Genomic DNA, 20,000 nt, shown 5'->3' on the forward strand with positions numbered 1-20,000 from the left:
TATATAATATTTTATATATATATAAATATATAAGATTTTATATATATATGTATTTATAAGATTTTATATATATATAAGGTTTTATATATATATAAGGTTTTATATATATATAAGATTTATATATATATAAGATTTTATATATATATAAGATTTTATATATATATATATATATGTATATATATATGATTGTATATATGTATATATATATGATTGTATATATATATATATATAAGATTGTATATATATATATATATATATATAAGATTGTATATATATATATAAGATTGTATATATATATATATAAGATTGTATATATATATATATATAAGATTGTATATATATATAAGATTGTATATATATATATATATGTATATATATATATATGTATATATATATCTGGCCAATCTTATAGAGCTTAAAATATTATCTTAACACATAAGTATAAGCTTTGCGTGACATCATTGATTTATAAATGACTTTATGTTCTTAAACATTAATTTCAACAGAAGCGACATAAAATAAATTTATGTTTAAATTTTTTTTTTTTTAATTTTAATTAACGAAGATAATTTAATTTGCTTATAGTGAGTTTTGCATGTAATTCATGTTCACAACCAAATAATTTTCCCAGCCTAAAAACAGTTTGTGACCGGAATGGAGGGGAGGGGAGCAAAGAAGGAGTCATTTATTTGTTATTTATTAAAACGTCATGCATTTCGGAGGTATATGATATTTACATACGGTGTCCAACCCTCATATTTTTTTTTCTATTGTTACCTCATTTATTGACAAAACTTAAAATAAATAAATCAAAAATTGCAAAATTGGTCCTAAAAGTAAAGCCTTCTCATCTATCAACTCCATAAGTTAAAGAGATACGAAGTCGGGAGTGTAAACATTAAAACGAGCGACGTTTTGTGATGCAGAATTTGTTTTTCTACATATTCGCAGTTAATTTATACCATCATCCTTATATATATATGGCTCGGTTGTAAAAGTCCGGGGGGGGGGCCTTTTGCTCATTCACCTCGCTGTCGGAGCTCGGAAATCGACGAACCCATCTTCTAACTGTGATGCCATCAATTACATCGGTTTCGTAAACGTTCGCCAACCGCATGTGAATGTTCAGTTTTTTTTTTTTTTTTTTGTGCATGGGGGAATTAACTGACGCTTGTCTGCTTCTTAAGCACGTCGATGACAGGGGTTACTTTCTCACACCGTCGATAGCTGCAACAGAGGGATGCAATTTTCAGGTCGTGAATGCATAAGTTCAGTCATTACAACCATACAACTTGCAATCCCATCTAATCAATTCGGACCGAAAAAAAATAGGACGCATTACTTTTGAAATGTCCTTCGTATGTATGCGTGTGTGTATGTGTGCGTGTGTGTATATGTGTGTATATATCTATGTGTCTGTGTAGAGAAGTATTAAACAATGTGCGTGTGTATGTATGCGTGTGCTTTTCGTCGTATCACTAGATAACTTTTATGTGTACCTCTGTTTGGATCTATTCCAGTTTAATATCCGCAAGCACATTAATTGTTTTCATTTTGTGGAAGATCCGTCCGCACAAGGTAAGAGTTAAGAAATCCCTTTTCCACACACATGTTAAGGAGGGCTTTCTAAATGTGTTTGGAGCACTTTAAACTACAGAAGTGCCCTCTGTCCTAACAATGCCCGGCACCAAAGTAGTCATTAACAGAAGTTCGTACATATACGGGGATCATTTGGCCCACATCAGAAAGTCGAGGTGGAATTAAGTTCAAAAGCAACCACCCCAGAGCCAGTACACTTGGCAACACGTTGGCTTTGAGAAGCTCGCAAAAAAGCTGAATCGCGGGTGTCGATTAAAACGGGCTCGTGCGCGCGTGCGTGTGTGTAAATCGTTTCTATTTTATGAGAGTTAAATTATAGAAGTGCCCTATGTCCCAACAGTGTCCGATATTAGTAGAGCTCCTATATATATATATATATATATATATATATACGTGGGGTAGTTGGTTTACGTCAACAAGTCTTTTGCGACCACCTCATAGGCTATGCGCTATGCAACTGGTTGGCTCTGGGAAAGTCTCCGACATCTGGATCTCTGTTGTCGATGTAATCCTCACCATTAAAACACGCACATACAATATATATATATATATATATATATATATATATATATATATATATATATATATATATATATGTGTGTGTGTGTGTGTGTGTGAATAAATCTCCACACTGACACGATACAGGGAAGTAAATTTCTATTTGTACGGCCCCTTAGACGCAACCAACGAGCTGGTTGGATTAAATCGGTTGTAAGGTTAATATATCTACTTGGTCGGGTAACAATCGAACCGCCAGAGCGACAGTCCTTCGTTTAATCTCACCTCCTCCTTCTACCCCTCCTCCTATTTCTTTTTCTCCTTCCTCCTCCTTCTCCCTTTTTCTCTCTCTCTCTTACTCTCTCGTCAGAGTACCTTACTGAACGCTTTTAGTTTAAACGAGGAAGGTAGAAGCTCGCTTGTCTTGAATGTCTAGTAGGTGTGTACACGCACCTAGGGTACGTGTCGGCGACTGTGGAGCACACACGCACTGCGTAGGAAGAACACCTCTACATATATACATATGTGTGTGTACGGGTATATATAAATCTATATAGATATATACACATATGTGTGTGTATATATATCTATATATTTAACTGAAATATGAACGGATGGAACTTCGTACACGGAATGACATGCGTTAAAAATATATCGTTTATATTGTTTTAAATATATTTCTTGTGTGTTTTTACCATCTCGCTGGACATTTTTAAAGAATTACCGTTTCGCATTTTTTTTTTTTATATGCAACTTTATCAACGTCGTATCTTTGGAAATATTTGACCAAATCGACACCAACATATCGTATTTTTACGAGCGATCTTTATATTTATAACCGATTGGATTTTATTTATTTTATTTTGCTTCCACTTTATTTGCAGAAGTGGAATCTGCTGTTTCGAAATCGAGTACTTTTTTTTTTTGTTTTATTTTTGAAAACAAGTTAACGAAAACCCATAATTCATTTCGTCGTTGGAATAACTGCTTCCAAGAAAATCCCAATCTTTACACAAAATAACAAAAATATTTAAAAATGAATTTTGCTTAACTGTAAACTCCGCTACATTTATAATCCACACTACAACAACGCGCTGCTGCACTCTGCACGTATGTCTAAGTACGTATGTATATACGTAAATATGTAGTAAAAAAAAAAAAATGAAGTTTCTTTCTTTTTTTTTTTTTAACTTTTTCAAAGTTTTGTTTTTAATTTTACACTAAAAAAAAAAAAAAAAGTGAATGTTCAAATTTCAAGACGGACTTTAATTTCATATTTAAACATTTTAATCGTCCCAAAAATTTTAATTGAAGATAAACGAACGTTATTTAAAAAAAAAAAGAAAAGAAAAAATACGGAATACAACTACGATTTTAAATTGGATTTATTTTTTGGAAGAGAAAAAAAAAATAAACATGCGACTACGTCCGTATTTATAGAAAAAAAAAAAACACAAAGCTCAACGACCAAGGAAGGATTTACGTATTTATTTTACAGCATATATAATATTGATATTTATTTATGAAACAAAACAGAAATATATGGGCATCCATACGACGCGCATCTTAAAGTATAAGAATATGCGCGCGACTCTTACTAACATATTGGAATATAGTTCGTTGTGTCGAAATTTACATATCACATAGTAAGTAAAAATCACATTGAAATATTTATTTCATTGTTTTTTTTTATATATTTTTGTTTTAATTTTCATTCTTCATTGTCTTACCATATACATAATATATAACTACTTTATTTACACACATAAAATTAATATACGAAAGTATAAATTTATGCGTAAACTTTAAGTATTTACTTCAAAAGTGCTCAATATATATCCCATTGTCTTTATAAAATATTACAGCCAATAATATTTTGTAAGACCACTAATCACTTGATTTCCATATCAGTAGATATATTGCATTACGTTATTCTGAAGTGTGTGTGTGTGTGTATATATATATATATATATAATATATATATATATATATATGTGCTAAATGCACTTACTGATCCTCGCTAGTTTTTAAATCGTATTTCCAAGTTCATTTAAAAAAAAAAATTTTGTTTTTAATCAATTGTAAGGTTAAAGTACAGAATAAGTACAAAACACCTTCCCCCTCCCTATGTTAAGAATGGCTATTCAAATAATAACGTTATTCAGCACGGATCACTCTCTGCATGAGTACTATATTGATGCATCTACATTCACGTTACTACGCTATTTTCTTTTAAATACTATTTTCGAGTAAAGTTCAATTTTTACGATATTTCTTTTTGTTTACAGAATTAACGAAAAGTACGGAATAGTTGCAAAACATCCTTCCCCACTCCATGTTAACAACGGCTTGCTAAATAATGTTATTATTTCAGCACGGTAACATAGATGCATAGTACCGTAATTCTATTTTTAAAAAATAGGCTAAATGAAAATGTTTTTTCCCCCGAAATAGAGAACGCATCATCACCCGATAGTTTAAATTAAGTTGTCCACTTAGCGTAAGAAGAAATGATCTTTTATATTTTTTTCGGTGCTTATGCCGAGAAGTTCCCGTGCTATTTATTTATTTTAATACATTTTTTTTTGTGCTAATACACTTAATAATCCGCTATTTTTTTCATCGTATTTCCAAGTTTAAAGTTTTATGGGTTTTTTTATTCAATTGTAAGGTTAAAGTACATAATAGGTGCAAAACACCCCTCCCCATATTAAGAATGGGTTTCTAAATAACGTTATTTCAACACGGTAACTTCTCTGCATAAATATTGAGTGTTTTATGCTAGTGTCGTAAAAAAAAAAATGTTAATAAATTCAAGTACGACAGAATACCTTCCACTTGGAATAGTTTCGTTTTCCCCGTCGGTAGAGCAGAGCACCTGCATGCACACCAACACCACTGATTTCGAATTTCCTATTATCTAGCCATAGTCAAAAGTCTGAAAGACAACGAAAAACACGTCTATGTATGACAATATTAATGTAGAATTATAAAGAAAATATATGGCAATTAAGCTACACAATATTTTCTGCGTTTCTACTCCATGAGAACTCTCGGGCTAATACCTATATTATTTCCGTTACTCCTGCAGAAAGTGATCCGTGTTGAAATAACGTTATTTAAAAAGCCATTCTTAACATAAGGAGGGGAGGGTGTTTTGTACCTATTCTGTACTTTAACCTTACAATTGAATAATAAAAAAAAACAACTTTAATTAAACGTGGAAATAGGATTTTAAAAAAATAGCGCGGATCACTCTCTGCATTAGCACCTTATTTAAAAAGCCATTCTTAACATGGGGAGGGGAGGATGTTTTGTACCTATTCTGTACTTTATACTTACAATTGAATAAAAAAAATCGCATCATAAAACTTTAAACGTGGAAATACGATTTAAAAAAATAGCGCGGATCACTCTCTGCATTAGGACCCTTTTTCCTTATAAAATTCCATGCGGATACATGAAATAATTCTTGTGCGTGAGAAAACTGCAGTTTAGTGGCCTCAACAAATGCGATTAAAGACGAAGTAATTAATGCAGTTTACGGACCATGCTGAAATAATAATGTTAGTATTTAGAAAGACTTTAACTGAGAGAGGGGAGGATGTTTCGCCCAACAATTTAATCGACAAACGTTACCGTAAAAATAAAATTTAATTTGAAAATTCTATTTAAAATAGGGTGATAAATGAACTGGAGGAACAGCCGGAGACGGTGAATGTGCATTGGCTGTCCAACCTCCAAAGGGTGTTTATTCCGAAAGCCGTTCTTAACATGGGGAGGTAGGGAGTATTTATTGCGAAAGGCATTTTCTTATTTTTCAACCTCTCCATGTTAAGAACGGCTTTCGGAATAAACACATTTGCCGGTTGGACAACCAGCACTGGCAGTGCATCTGAGATGCACTGCATCTCACACCAAAAATAGTCTAATCTGTATAAAAAATAATGCACAAGCGATAAATATTTCATATATTAGTAAAGTCAATTTAGTATTTAACGCTTGTAAACTTGGATACAAATTTCAAGTTGAAAACACGCTTAAAAACAAAAACGGAGTCTTCATACAAACGGTTTGCGTCTAGTTCTGTATATTTACACATTTTAAAGCGTATTCGTTTTCGTATTAAACGCGTACTACTAAATATTAACTCCAAATTGTTTCTCTTTTAATATTTAACAAAAAAAAACAAAACAAGATACAATATTTAGAACTCAAGCACAGGGTGTCTTATGATTTTAAATTTCGGATAATCTCGGTTGATTGGTGTTTATTGATTATGGTTCACATTTAATTCAAATCTGAAATATTATTTTTAAATAAGTCGTGTTGATATTGTGCCGACGAAAATTCATTAAAATACTTATAAACAAAAATAACTTTAGAAATAATACGGGGTTCAGGTCGTGGAGCAAGAAAGAATGAGTTGGTATGTATTCAAAATTAAAGATAAATTTACCAAAATTTACTTCAATTAATGCCGCTTTTTTTTTTTTTTTGTCCTATCCCTATCGGTTAATACCGAGCACAATATTGTAAAAAAAAAAAAAAAAAAAATTGATGGGCTTACCACAAGAGGGCATAGGTTCTTTTACTTAAGTCGAGACAACGCCATTTCTTTCTGGTTGTAATATATATATATATATATATATATATAATATATATATATAATATATATATGTATATATATTTATTAGTCGTTCCCTTAATCAAATTATACCCAGTTCCCAACACTAACCATTACTACAAGATTGTCCGATGATCGCCGCACGCCGCACGCTCATGAACCCTTCGGACCTTGATAAATTGTGACTTTTGTAAAATATATATATATATATATATTAAAGATTTATAACCCGTTAAAAACTGGTAAAAGTTATAGGATCTTAATCGGTGATCTACGCCAAATTAATGGGTGAATTTGTGTTCACTTTTGCATTAAATTCATAAACGCATCTAACAGATACTATACTACTTAGTTCGCTGCACAGAAACAAAGATTCATTCACAATTTCGACTAGTACGGCCCAGTTTTCCCGAGAAAAAACTGAAATCGACAAAGAGGATTAGAATATAGATGTTTGTTTCTTGGTACAGTTTAAGGTTTTACCTTTTGACTATGCGAACAAATGAACCCTAATATTCGACTTTTTTTTTCTTTTGTAAAACCTTAATACAAACCAGAAATCACTTCCTATATGCCAGTTTAAAGACCTCAAAATAAATTTCGAAGGGACACTTGCGGTAGAATGGAGAAGCCACTTGGATTTATTTGGATAGGGTTTTAAAAAATTGGGATTGTATTACATAGATTCGAAAAAGTTGTCAAAAACAAATATATAATAAATGTTATCAAAGGCAAGATAAGTTAGTTTTCTACCTAACTGGATAATTTTTTTAGTGGTTTTTATTTAATGTAACATGTTTATTCAGCTCGAAAAACAGTGTTTACCGATGTATTGGAAAATTTAAAGTGGCGCCGGACTCTCTATTGAACACGGTAAGCTTGGGAAAGCGAGTTAAAAAAATAAGAAACTATACAAAATACTGTTAGAAACCCATCGAATATATGTCAGCCTATGTCATGGTAACATTGAGTAAGTTTGTAACAGTATTTTGTATAGTATTTTATTTTTAACTCTTTTTCCCAAACTTACCGAGTTCAAGAGAGAGTTGGGCTTGGGCGCCATTTTAAATCTAATACATCGGTAAACACTGTTTTTCGAGCTAAATAAACATGTTATATTAAATAAAAACACTAAAAACGTATCCAGTTAGGTAGAAAAGTAACTTTTCTTGCCTTTGATAATATTTATTTGTTATATATCTGTTTTTTGACAACTTTTCGAATTTCAAACCCCCAAGTTTTTATTTTTTATTTATTTATTTTTTAAAACTTTACTTTACTTCTGCGGATTTGAACCGAGCATTTTTTTTAAACTATGTCTTAGGAGCAACTCGGCGAAAGTCTATTTGGTTCTGTTAAAATCCTGTAACAGTACTAGTTTTTCTTTTAACAAAAAAACAAAAACAAAACTTGAATTTTTTTTTTTAAACTCTTTTAGATAAAGATTAGGTACTTCTGCTGTTTGCGAGCTGTGCTATGATTTTCAAGCCCAAGTTAAATTTTTACATCTTTTTTAAATTGTGAGGTGAAAATACAGAATAGTTAACAAAAAAAGATCACATTGCCCAGGTTAATAATGGTTTTCTAAATTTCTTTCAGCATGATCCGTAAATTGCACCAAATATTGAAGATTAATACGTTGTTATTCTCGCTGCTATGTCGGTATTAGTTGCTATTTTCACCGATGTAAACTCCGAGCTTCTAAAAAAAAAACCTGGAACTTGTACGGAAATTGGTAAATATTCTCGAATTCTAAACGGACCCCCCCCCCCTTCCGAAGAAATTGACGATTATATTGGTCGAAACATTTCGAGAATAACAAAATTGCTCTTCCGAACAATATAAACAATACAGACATTTGTTTGGTTTAAATATTCGTTTAGTTTATTTACATTGCTTTCGTGCACAGCAAGTGCGAGGTGTATCAGAATTTTTGTAGGAATTTTTGACACCCCTAACACGAAATTGCGAATAAAATATTAAAAAAAACTCCAAATTTCTTTTAAAAGTAGGTTGTTTATATTCTATATGGATTATACTTCCAAAATAAACTATTAAAGTTGTATAAAAAGTAATAGAAATATTTTTTTTATTTTTAAAAAAACTAATGAAATTAATTCAATTTTACGAGTTTAGTATTTTTCAATTTTTAAACTTTAAAAATCTATCAAAGTTTTTCTATTGATTCTATTTTTACGATATTTTCAGGGTCAATGTGAAATTTTATGCTCTTTCCAATAAACCGAGTATAATATTTTAGACAAACGTTTTTTTTTTTTTTTTAATTCACACCCCTCCCCATTTTGAAATGTCTATTAAAACTGCAATAATTAATTTACTCACCAGTTTTTTATAAATCACAAATTGAAGATAAAAGATCAATAAATAATATTCAAATTTAAAACAAAAAAAAAAACAAGTGTTTTTTAGAAATTTACCTGTAAAGTCCGAGGTTTAAAACCTTTTTTTTTTTTTTTTTTTTCAAATCACGTTGTTTTTCTTTTTAATGAAACCTTGGTGCTTGCTCCTTAATTGAAAAAAAAATTAGGGTTTGAATTACATTTTTTCGAGTAGTTATAAGCTTAAAAAGACAGTGGGGGTCGAATTATTCAATATTTTTCGCAATGTTTCTGACACGCCTACAAGTGCAAGTAATACAATTAAATTTTATTTTTAAAATTGTTTTAGGGGAACAAATATAAGGCAAGATAAGTTACTTTTCTACCTAACTGGATGTTTTTAGTGTTTTTATTTAACATAGCATGTTTATTCACCTCGAAAAACATACAATGTTTATCGATGTATTGGAAAATTTAAAATGGCGGCCGACTCTCTCTTTGATACGGTAAGTTTGGGAAAAGGAGTTATAAATAAAAACTAGACAAAATACGGTTAGAATCTCGCTCAATATGTTACCATGACATAGGCTGACATATATTCGGTTGGGTTTTTTTTTAACAGTATTTTTCATATTTTTTAAATTTTTAACTCCTTTTTCCAAACTTACCATGTCAAAGAGAGAGTCGGGCGCCATTTTTAAATTTTCCAATATATCGGTAAACATTGTATGCTTTTCGAGATGAAAAACATGTTAAATTGAATAAAAACACTAAAACATATCTAGTTCGGTAGAAAAGTAACTTATCTTGCCTTTGATAACATATATATATATATATAATTTTTTTTTTTTTTTTTTTTTTTTTAACTTTTTTCGAATCTATGCGTACAGTAATACAAACCCCAAATATAACTGGCCTGTTTCGTTGTAATATATACCTCGTAAGCTCTACTCCACTTTCGACTCCTCAGTTTGATTACAAAATAGATTTCGATTTATCATATTTTAAATACAGCCATTTAAAGAAAGTGATACATTTTTATTTTTAATATATATAATCTCCTGTCTCCAACCAAGTTTTTTCTACACATTTTGAGCCGTTAAAAACGAATGTATTATCACCCAGATTTAAGGTTAGTGATAACGTTAATGTAAGAACCTTTAAGTTAGACTCCAATTAAAATACTTCATAAAAGCACCCAATTGAAAACAGGGATTGATTCTTCATTTATTTATTGCAGTCTGTCTTAGTTGTTGTTTCATGACGTTTCGACCAACTATTCCTCTGGCCTTCGTCAGGTGGTACCCGCGACGGGATAGGAACTCCGAATCTCCTAACTGCATTCTCAGAAATTACTGCCTAGTCGTTTTTCGTCTCACCACGTTTTAGCCAACTAAGCCTCTGGTCGGTTCGGAGTAGGATTGAACCTGCTATCTTCAGACAATGCTCAACTGGAACCGTAGAGATTCAACGTCTCTCTACACTGCTCTATGGAAGGTAGTAATTAATGAGAATGCAGTTCAGAGATTCGGAGTTCCTATCCCGTCGCGGTTACCACCTGACGAAGGCCAGAGGAATAGTTGGCCGAAACGTCGTGAAACAATTAAAATATGAGGATGATCGTCCGCAATGAATAAATAATACTCATCTCAATAATTATTCCAATTAAATAGTAGGGTTGATTCTATAAAATGACCACCACCATTCCTCATCCCCTAAAGTATCTTTTAATACAAGATGAAAACTTTAGCTCTTGTGCATTCATCGTCACGGGAAAACTTATTTGTTTATTTTTGTTCATTTTGAGGAGCGCAGGGCAAGGGGGAGATAATGCAATTTCAGAACGGGGAGAATAAAAAATATCAAGTTTGAAAACACAAAATAACATTATCTGAATATTTATTGAATTAAAATAAAATCAAGAACATTCTGGCATGTTTTACAAACCAGAGATTAAAAAAAAGGGGGTAAAAAAAATTCAATATATAAGAAATGTTATCAAAGGCAATATAAGTTACTCTTCTACCTAACTGGAAAAGTTTTTAGTGATTTCTACTCGCTTGAAAACGTTTATTCGGTTCGAAGGACATAGTGTCGCGCGTTATGTGGGAACAAGAAAAAATAGCCGCGACTTGACACCTAAATATTTAAAGTCTTGATAATGACTTGAAAATCAAACAAAATACTGTAAGAAACCCAACCACCGTATGTCACGGGAGCATTTTTAAGTTATCAAAACTTTATATAATGAACTATCCATTCGCGGCAATTTTTCTTGTTCTCACGCAACGCTCGGCACTTTTGTTGAATCGAATCAACGTTTTAAAGTAAAAGCACTAAACACTTTTCCAGATAGGTAGAAGAGTAACTTATCTTGGTGCTTATGCACTTATGGTACTGTTGTATCTTTTATTTTTAATAGTATTTTGAAGTTAAATTCATGTTTTACGATATTCTTTTTTTAGCAAATTGTGAGATGCAAGTACAGAATAGCTAAAAAACATAATTTCAGTACGGTAACATAAGTGCATAAGTACGATTATCTTGCCTTTGATATTTGTTTTTATATTTGAATTTTCAACCACTTTATCGAACCTTTGTGGATTGTAAACACACCCGAACATTCTAATAACACCAAATTCTGAAATGAATGAAAGTTGTCGAAATATGACTTAAAAATAGATAAATAAATAGATAGATAAATAGATGTAGATATAAATAGATATAGATAGATAGATAGATAAATAGATGTAGATATAAATAGATATAGATAGATAGATAGATAAATAGATGTAGATATAAATAGATATAGATAGATAGATAGATAAATAGATGTAGATATAAATAGATATAGATAGATAGATAAATAGATGTAGATATAGATAGATAGATAGATAAATAGATGTAGATATAAATAGATATAGATAGATAGATAGATAAATAGATGTAGATATAAATAGATATAGATAGATAGATAGATAAATAGATATAGATATAGATAGATAGATAGATAAATAGATGTAGATATAGATAGATAGATAGATAAATAGATGTAGATATAAATAGATATAGATAGATAGATAGATAAATAGATGTAGATATAAATAGATATAGATAGATAGATAGATAAATAGATGTAGATATAGATAGATAGATAAATAAACTTGATGAACAGTCCTTATTGGAATGCGTGTGATTTTTGATTTGCAAGAACATTTTAAGAAAATTCTAAGAACACAAAATAGAAATTTTATCGTTTCGGTCAATGTGATCTCATTGTTCGTTCCACTAAAGACTTACCTGGAAAAGGTGTTTTATTTCGAAAGCCGTTCTTAACATGGGGAGGTTGAGTATTTATTCCGAAAGCCGTTCTTAACATGAGGAGCTTGGGAGTGTTTATTCCGAGAGCCGTTCTGGACATGGGGGAGGTTGGGGCTAATACCTCTAAAAAGCAACTCTTTGCAGGTAAGTTTTCAGTGGGACAATCAGGCCACGTTGACCAAAGTTTCGTTTTTTTTTTTTCTTTCTACAAGAATTCTGAAATGCTATCTGAACATTTATTGAATAAAAAGAAAATTTCAAACATCCTTTGTCTCTCCCCGTTCTACGCTCTTCAAAATGAAACAGAAAAAGTTATCCCGTGACAGTAATACACAATTATCGTAACTCTTGTTTTTAATCTCATAACACTTCGAAGGTAAGTTTGAAGCCTTTAAACTGACATCTAAATAACTTTTAGCTTGAATAAAAGTTTATCAATAAAATAATCTGGTTTGTATTACTGTACACATAGATTCGAAAAAGTTGTCAAAAAAACAAATATATAACAAATGTTATCAAAGGCAAGATAAATAACTTTTCTACCAAACTGGATATAATTTTCGTGTTTGTATTCAATTTAACATGTTTATTCAGCTCGAAAAGCATACAGTGTTTACCGATGTATTGGAAAATTCAAAATGGCAGCCGACTCTCTCTTTAACACGGTAAGTTCGGAAAAAGGTGTAATAAATAATAAACTAGACAAAATACTATTAAAAAAACATCGAATATATGTCAAGTTTTGTCACGGTAACATATATTGAGCGAATTTCTAACAGTATTTTGTCTAGTTTATTATTTATTACACCTTTTTCCGAACTTACCGTATTAAAGAGAGTTGGCCGCCATTTTGAATTTTCCAATATATCGGTAAACACTGTATGCTTTTCGAGCTGAATAAACATGTTAAATTGAATAAAAACACGAAAATTATATCCAGTTTGGTAGAAAAGTAATTTATCTTGCCTTTGATAACATTTATTTGTTATATATTTGTTTTTTGACAACTTTTTCGAATCTGTGTACAGTAATACAAACCCAAATAATCAATTCTTATCCTGGTGCGTATATATCTGTTATTGCGCTATTTTTTTTTTATTTTATTTAATATTTTTAAAATAAATTTAATTTTTACAATATTTTTTGTATTAAATTGTAAGGCGAATGAAAAAAGAACAATGTTACAAAACACCCTCTCCTCCACATCTTATAAATGGCATTCTAAATGTGTTTATTTCAGCGCGGTAACATAGATGCACAAGTACACTTGTTTAATCTTATTCTGAAACTAAGCAAACCCAATTTTTAAATTTTCACGCGAAAATACACGGCCAATTCAATCAAATTTTTATTTTTGTTATACTTTTGTCCTTTAAGTAAAAATCCGTCATTTAAATAATTTTTCACAGTCGTTCTATCTCAAATATCTATTTTTATTTATTGATTTTTTTTTTTTGTAATAAACAGAAACAAGCCCAAAAGTATATGGTCTCTCGACCGATGCCTCGAATTTTAGGAGAAAAATAAGAATTAGTCTCCAAAGGTGTTTCTACACTAAAACACTCTGCATCTTCCCAGGATCAAATATTATGTTTCCCGATCCATATCCATGTTCTCTTTCCTTGGGGGAAAATTTTCAGTAAAATCTAATGGTCGTAGAAGATTCTATGTCCCGAAAAATGCGATTTTTTGATCCCTTGTAACGCAACCAGAATTTTTCATAAAAAATCCGAGAATATTACATTTCCTCTGTTGCCTAGTTGTAACTTCGTGTAAAATTTCAGAAAAATCTCATGAGTAGTTATTGAGACTTTTGGGAACGAACGGACGAACGTACTACCGGACGAGAGTGAATTCTAAGGTCCAAATCTGACTAAGTCGGTGGACCAATAAATTAACTGATTTTAAATAATCAGTCAAATAAAATATTTATATATAAAAATAAATAAAATTTGAGACTCGACGGATCGAGTTTTTAAATACGTCGTTTTAAGTAAAACTATTTACCTGTTTAATTGGCATGTCGAAAATAGTGATATATTAAAAAACGACGAAAATTCAGAGTAGAAAGTTATTTCTAGGTGAAAGTAATTTTGAATGTAAATTGCATTTTTCCAGATGGTTGAGAGTAGACGGTGAAGATTTCACGCACAGGGGGCATAACGCAGAACGTATATTTTACATTATATCGTAATGGCGTCCAACTTTTGTAGCCTATAGCGATAGATATTTTTTTCTTTTACTAAAACACAAAATCAGTTCTTACTCGAATCTACATAATGTTTAGATTTATTTTCGACATAAGTAATATTGTTTTTTCTTAAAATGATGTATTTAACAAAATTCGAGTTGTCGCCTTTTTACAAGCGCTTTTTTTTCTTTTTCGTTAAGTAACCATAAATAAAAGTAGCCGTAAAGAATATTTACAAAATAAATAATTAGTAATAAACAAAAAAAAAATAATAAAAATGAATGTATGAATCAAATAAAATTTATTTGATTCATTTTTATTGATAAATAGTAAAGTAAATGTAACAGTTTGTAATATAGCCAACAAAATGAACAAGTGGTACAAAAAAAATTATACAAATACATCTTACCAAAGGCAAGATAAATTCTACCTGCCCGAATAAGTTTTTAGTGGTTTAATTTATTTTAAAGCGATTATTTACTTCGAGCAAAGAAGGGTGGCATCGCGTGTTACGTTAGAACAAGAAAAAAAAAAATGGACATAAGACGACTATATTTAGTGTCTCTATAATCGCCTAAAAATCGAAAATTAAACAATACTGATGGAAACCTATCTAATAACTACAGGGTGCCCCCCCAAAAAAACAAAAACAAAAGCTAAATGGAGGCCATCTAGAACATATGCTGTAGAAGGAAGAAAAAAAGGCCAAATACCCTAGTGTTTTGATGTAATGTTTTGAAAATAATAAACTAGTTATGACCAAAGTTTCATTTCATTCGGACAAAACACTAAGAAACGAGGCTTTATTAGAGTTTGGGCCCGTTTTTTTGGGGGGGGTCACTCTGTACAAACAATGTTACCTGTGCACTTATTGAACTGTGCTGAAATAATAACATTATGTAGAAAGACATTTTTAATATGGGAGAGAGGTAGGTGTTCTGTAACTATTCTGTACTTTCACCTAACAATTTAATAAAAAAAAAAAAAGGTGTTAAAACTTTAAACTTGAAAATACTATTCAAAGATAGCGCGGTTCAATAAGTCAACAAGCAGGCAAGAAAAAACAAATTAAGTTGTCCTTATAGGTGTTTCTACAGAATTTGAATCTATTTTTTTTTAACCCTAACCTAACCATAACTTGAGTCTTATGATTAATTCGGCAAAAGATAGTTTGGTTCTATTCGTCTCAAATTCCGTAGAAGCACATATTAAAAGCAAAATGATAAAATCATACTCAAAACAAACGTGCGTCGCTAAGTTAAAAACAAAATTGAACAGTTATGCAAAAAAAAAAAAAAAAAAAAAATGCACGTGCTCATCCTAATTCTAGCGTCACAGACTATGCGATCGAAATATAAGAATGTCACATCCTCTCGGATTTATGGTGTCTATACACACACTAATACCCCTTGAAAATGTACCATGAACCCATGAATTCGATAAGCTATGGGGGGAACGCAATTTGTCTGTGACCAGTCACGTTCGATAGATCTGTTTTTATGCCTTTTTGGCCAGCGTCCTTTTTAAATGATTTTCTCAATTCGATCCTTAGCAAATAATATTAATAGTAACAGCATTAAATTCTACAGGGTACTCATTCACATGTAATATATTGATGTTGGCATTCTGCAGATGTTCAGTGTAAATGAAGACGCTCTGATAATATTGTAGCTTTTTTAATACTGCAAAAGTATTAATCTAAGCTAGAGGGGATGCCCGGCGTAGCCCGGTCGTAAAGTATGCTTGACTATGATATTTTAATTATTGCAGATTTCGTGTATATATATATATATATATATATATATATATATATATATATATATTATAAAGCTAATGTTCTATCGATTTTTATATATTATAAAGTTGCGATTTCAAAAATAAAATATATATATCCATATGACTTGGGTGCATCAGCTTGAACCGAAACCCAAATAAAAAAAGATATAACTTGAGTTCCCCCAGCCATAACCGAAACTTATATAATTTAATAAGACTTATATATAAAATCTTGGTTTCAGTTTCGATTATAGCTGGTGGCACTCCAGTAATATGTGTGTGTGTATATATATATATATATATATATATATATATATATATATATATATACATACACACACACACATTACTGGAGTGCCACCTGCTATAATCGATATATATATATATATATATATATATATAATCTCGATTATAGCAGGTGGCACTCCAGTAGTGTGTGTGTGTATGTATATATAATATATATACACGCACACATTACTGGATTATAGCTGGTGGCACTCCAGTAATGTGTATGTATATATATATATATATATATATATATATATATATATATATATACACGCACACATTACTGGAGTGCCACCAGCTATAATCGAAACTGAAACCAAGACTTATGCAGAATTCTTGGTAAAATTATTGATTACAAGAAATGGAAGTCCATAATATTAATAGTAACAGCATTAAATTCTACAGGGGACTCATTCATATGTAATGTATGACTCTGCTGTAAGCGTACCACAGAAAATCACACACACGCTATCGCATTAATATATAGATAATAGTGATAGTAGCAGAAATATTAAAAATCAAAAAAATAATAGAAGTAATCAAACACTTAAAGAACGTGCTTTTCTTTTGTTTTTGTTTTAACTCCAGATACTCAAAAAAGTGTTTAAAAAAATTATAACGAATAAATAGCGGCAAAGGCAAGACAAGTTACTCTTCTATCTAGAAAAGATTTGAATATATTTTATGTAAAATGTAAAAACTTTAATCACTTAAAAAAAAAAGGTTGTCGAGCATTACACGAGTACAAGAAACAAAATGGTTGCTTGGTATTTCTTATATCTTTAAAGTCTCGACAATAAGTTAAAAATAAAACAAATATACAAAATACTGTTAAAAAGAAAACACCCAATAAATGTCACACTAACATTTATTCCATGGATTTCTATCACTGTATAATTTTTATTTTTAACTCGTTGAATCTCGGTGGATTGTAAAGCATATATAAATCAACAATACCTATTGTTGACTATTGGCGACGTACTTTATTTTATTTAAAATAAAGTTAAACAAATTATCGAAGAAAACGCTTTTTTCAGGTTTACTTTTTTTTTGTATGCTGCTGTATTAAGGTGGTACGAATTTGAAAGATGAATTCGGAACGCTAAAATCTTAGCAATAAAAAAAATGATTTGAAAACCAACGTCAAACTTTTAAAAATTAAAAAATAAGAGTTTTCTTTATTACTCTTGATTTTGAATAAATCAAAATAAAAATGACATTGCAAAAAAACAAAAAAAAAACAACAAAAAGTAATGTGCACAAAAAAGCAAAGTAGATATAGAACATTTTTTTTTTGTTGTGTTGGTTTTAGCATTCCCAAATTTCTTTCAAATTGATACCGTTCTAATACATTATCGCCAGTTTTTCATTTATGACGTATTTTCGTTTAAAAAAATATTTTACGGAATTTATAAGAATTTAAAGTTCTTTAATTTAATAAGTAAAGCAATACATGTTCCGGTATATTGCCCTCTGCTAATAAGCAAAATATTCGACGGCTTATTACTTGACTCACAAATAATAATTATCGACCTTTAAAATATATATGTAAAAATGTTAACACAAATGAGTAACGAAACCAAAATAGTTTTGGTGTTTCTTTAGAATTTAACCGAAACTAAATTTTGCTGAACTAAACCTAAGTTTTAGGATGGTTACAAAAAAAAAATATTTTAGGATAGTTACAAAAAAAAATATTTTAGGATAGTTACAAAAAAAAAATATTTTAGGATAGTTACAAAAAAAAAATATTTTAGGATAGTTACAAAAAAAAAAATATTTTAGGATAGTTACAAAAAAAAAAATATTTTAGGATAGTTACAAAAAAAAAAATATTTTAGGATAGTTACAAAAAAAAAAATATTTTAGGATAGTTACAAAAAAAAAATATTTTAGGATAGTTACAAAAAAAAAATATTTTAGGATAGTTACAAAAAAAAAAATATTTTAGGATAGTTACAAAAAAAAAATATTTTAGGATAGTTACAAAAAAAAAAATATTTTAGGATAGTTACAAAAAAAAAATATTTTAGGATAGTTACAAAAAAAAAAATATTTTAGGATAGTTACAAAAAAAAAATATTTTAGGATAGTTACAAAAAAAATATTTTAGGATAGTTACAATAAATAAATAAATAAATAAATCCTTCGGAATTGTTTGTTTTTGTTTTTTTTTTTTAATAATTTATCATTACTATTATCGTAATCATTATTATATTTCTCATCCAATATATTTAAGACATCTTGCATTCTTCATCAGAAATGATCAGAGGAAAGGTTGTTTTTTATCGGACCATTTCAGAGGAAGAACGCAAGGCGTTTGAAATACTAAATTATAAACTTTATAAAAAAATAATGCTGTAAATCCGACCTATCGTTAATAAAGTCCATAATCTAAAAAAAACATTCGTGGAATATCAAACTTATGAATACATTACCGATATATTAATCTACAAATTGTGTAAGTTTTTTCATCGATAATCTCCCCAAAGTATCCTTTCATGTGCCTGAAGGCCGGTAAGACTCCTGGCACAACGGATAAAGTAACTAGGTTCATTCAGTTGTGACGCTCTTCTGGAGATTAAAGATCCAATCCTCACTGACACTCGGAACACGATAGGGGATTAAGATTTTTACACGGTCATGCCTGACGGAACGAGAGCATGCTGCCTCTATGGATTAAATAAAAGTGCGTGCGAAATTTTGTGCTAATTCTAGAGTTTCATAAGTTACAACTGAAGAATATTGGAGGTAACATCGGCCAAAACGTTGTGAAAATAGCACGCAACGAGAACCGTAGTTCGAATAATGAGAATGTAATTTTTTTTTTTTTTTCGTTTCCATTATGTGAATAAAATTTCATCCGATAATTTCCTAGAATAGCTAAAAACAAAAAAAATGTTGTAAAAGTCAAGATTACTTACTCTTTTACCTACCTGGATAAGTGTTTCATGTTTTAACTTATTTTAAAATCTTTTTTAGTTAAGAATAGTTACTGCAAAGGCTGTCTAGTTAGAACAGAACATCAAATGGTTCTCATTCAAGATAAAGTTGAGACAGGTCTTATTAATCACTATAAAAGCGAAAATTAAGCAAAATACTGAACAATCGGTGCATTTCCATCGGTATTGTTAGTTTTTCGATTTTTGAGCGATTATCGATGCTAGTCTACGACTCGAATGTGACATTTTTGTTTTCGTTCTAACTGTAACATCACTTATTTTTACATATAAAAATTAAATGCATTAATTTTAGGTATAATTAGTTAACAATGACGTGTATATATATATATATATATATATATATATATATATATATATCCTTATAATTATAAACTCTGTAAATCACCAGACCGTCCTCG

General features: G+C 30.0%; 1 protein-coding gene across 12 annotated transcripts in view; it reads left to right on the forward strand.

Annotated features, from left to right (window-relative positions):
- The window catches only part of LOC145260423 (homeobox protein six1-like), a 1,097,433-nt gene that overhangs the window by 896,082 nt on the left and 181,351 nt on the right, over positions 1-20,000 (forward strand). The window contains exon 1 of one of the 12 annotated variants that reach the window (XM_080118412.1): positions 1,440-1,578. The exons of 10 other annotated variants lie outside the window; for them this stretch is intronic. In XM_080118412.1, the coding sequence (XP_079974538.1) occupies positions 1,455-1,578 (124 nt within the window). In that variant the 5' untranslated portion in view covers positions 1,440-1,454. Of the gene's footprint in view, positions 1-1,439; positions 1,579-2,440; positions 3,744-20,000 lie in introns of those variants that run through there. One more of the 12 variants, XM_080118416.1, reaches the window with a different exon arrangement.

This window comes from Euprymna scolopes, chromosome 36, assembly GCF_053919585.1.
Source record: "Euprymna scolopes isolate OS-2025 chromosome 36, ASM5391958v1, whole genome shotgun sequence".
NCBI classification, from domain to species: domain Eukaryota; kingdom Metazoa; phylum Mollusca; class Cephalopoda; order Sepiida; family Sepiolidae; genus Euprymna; species Euprymna scolopes.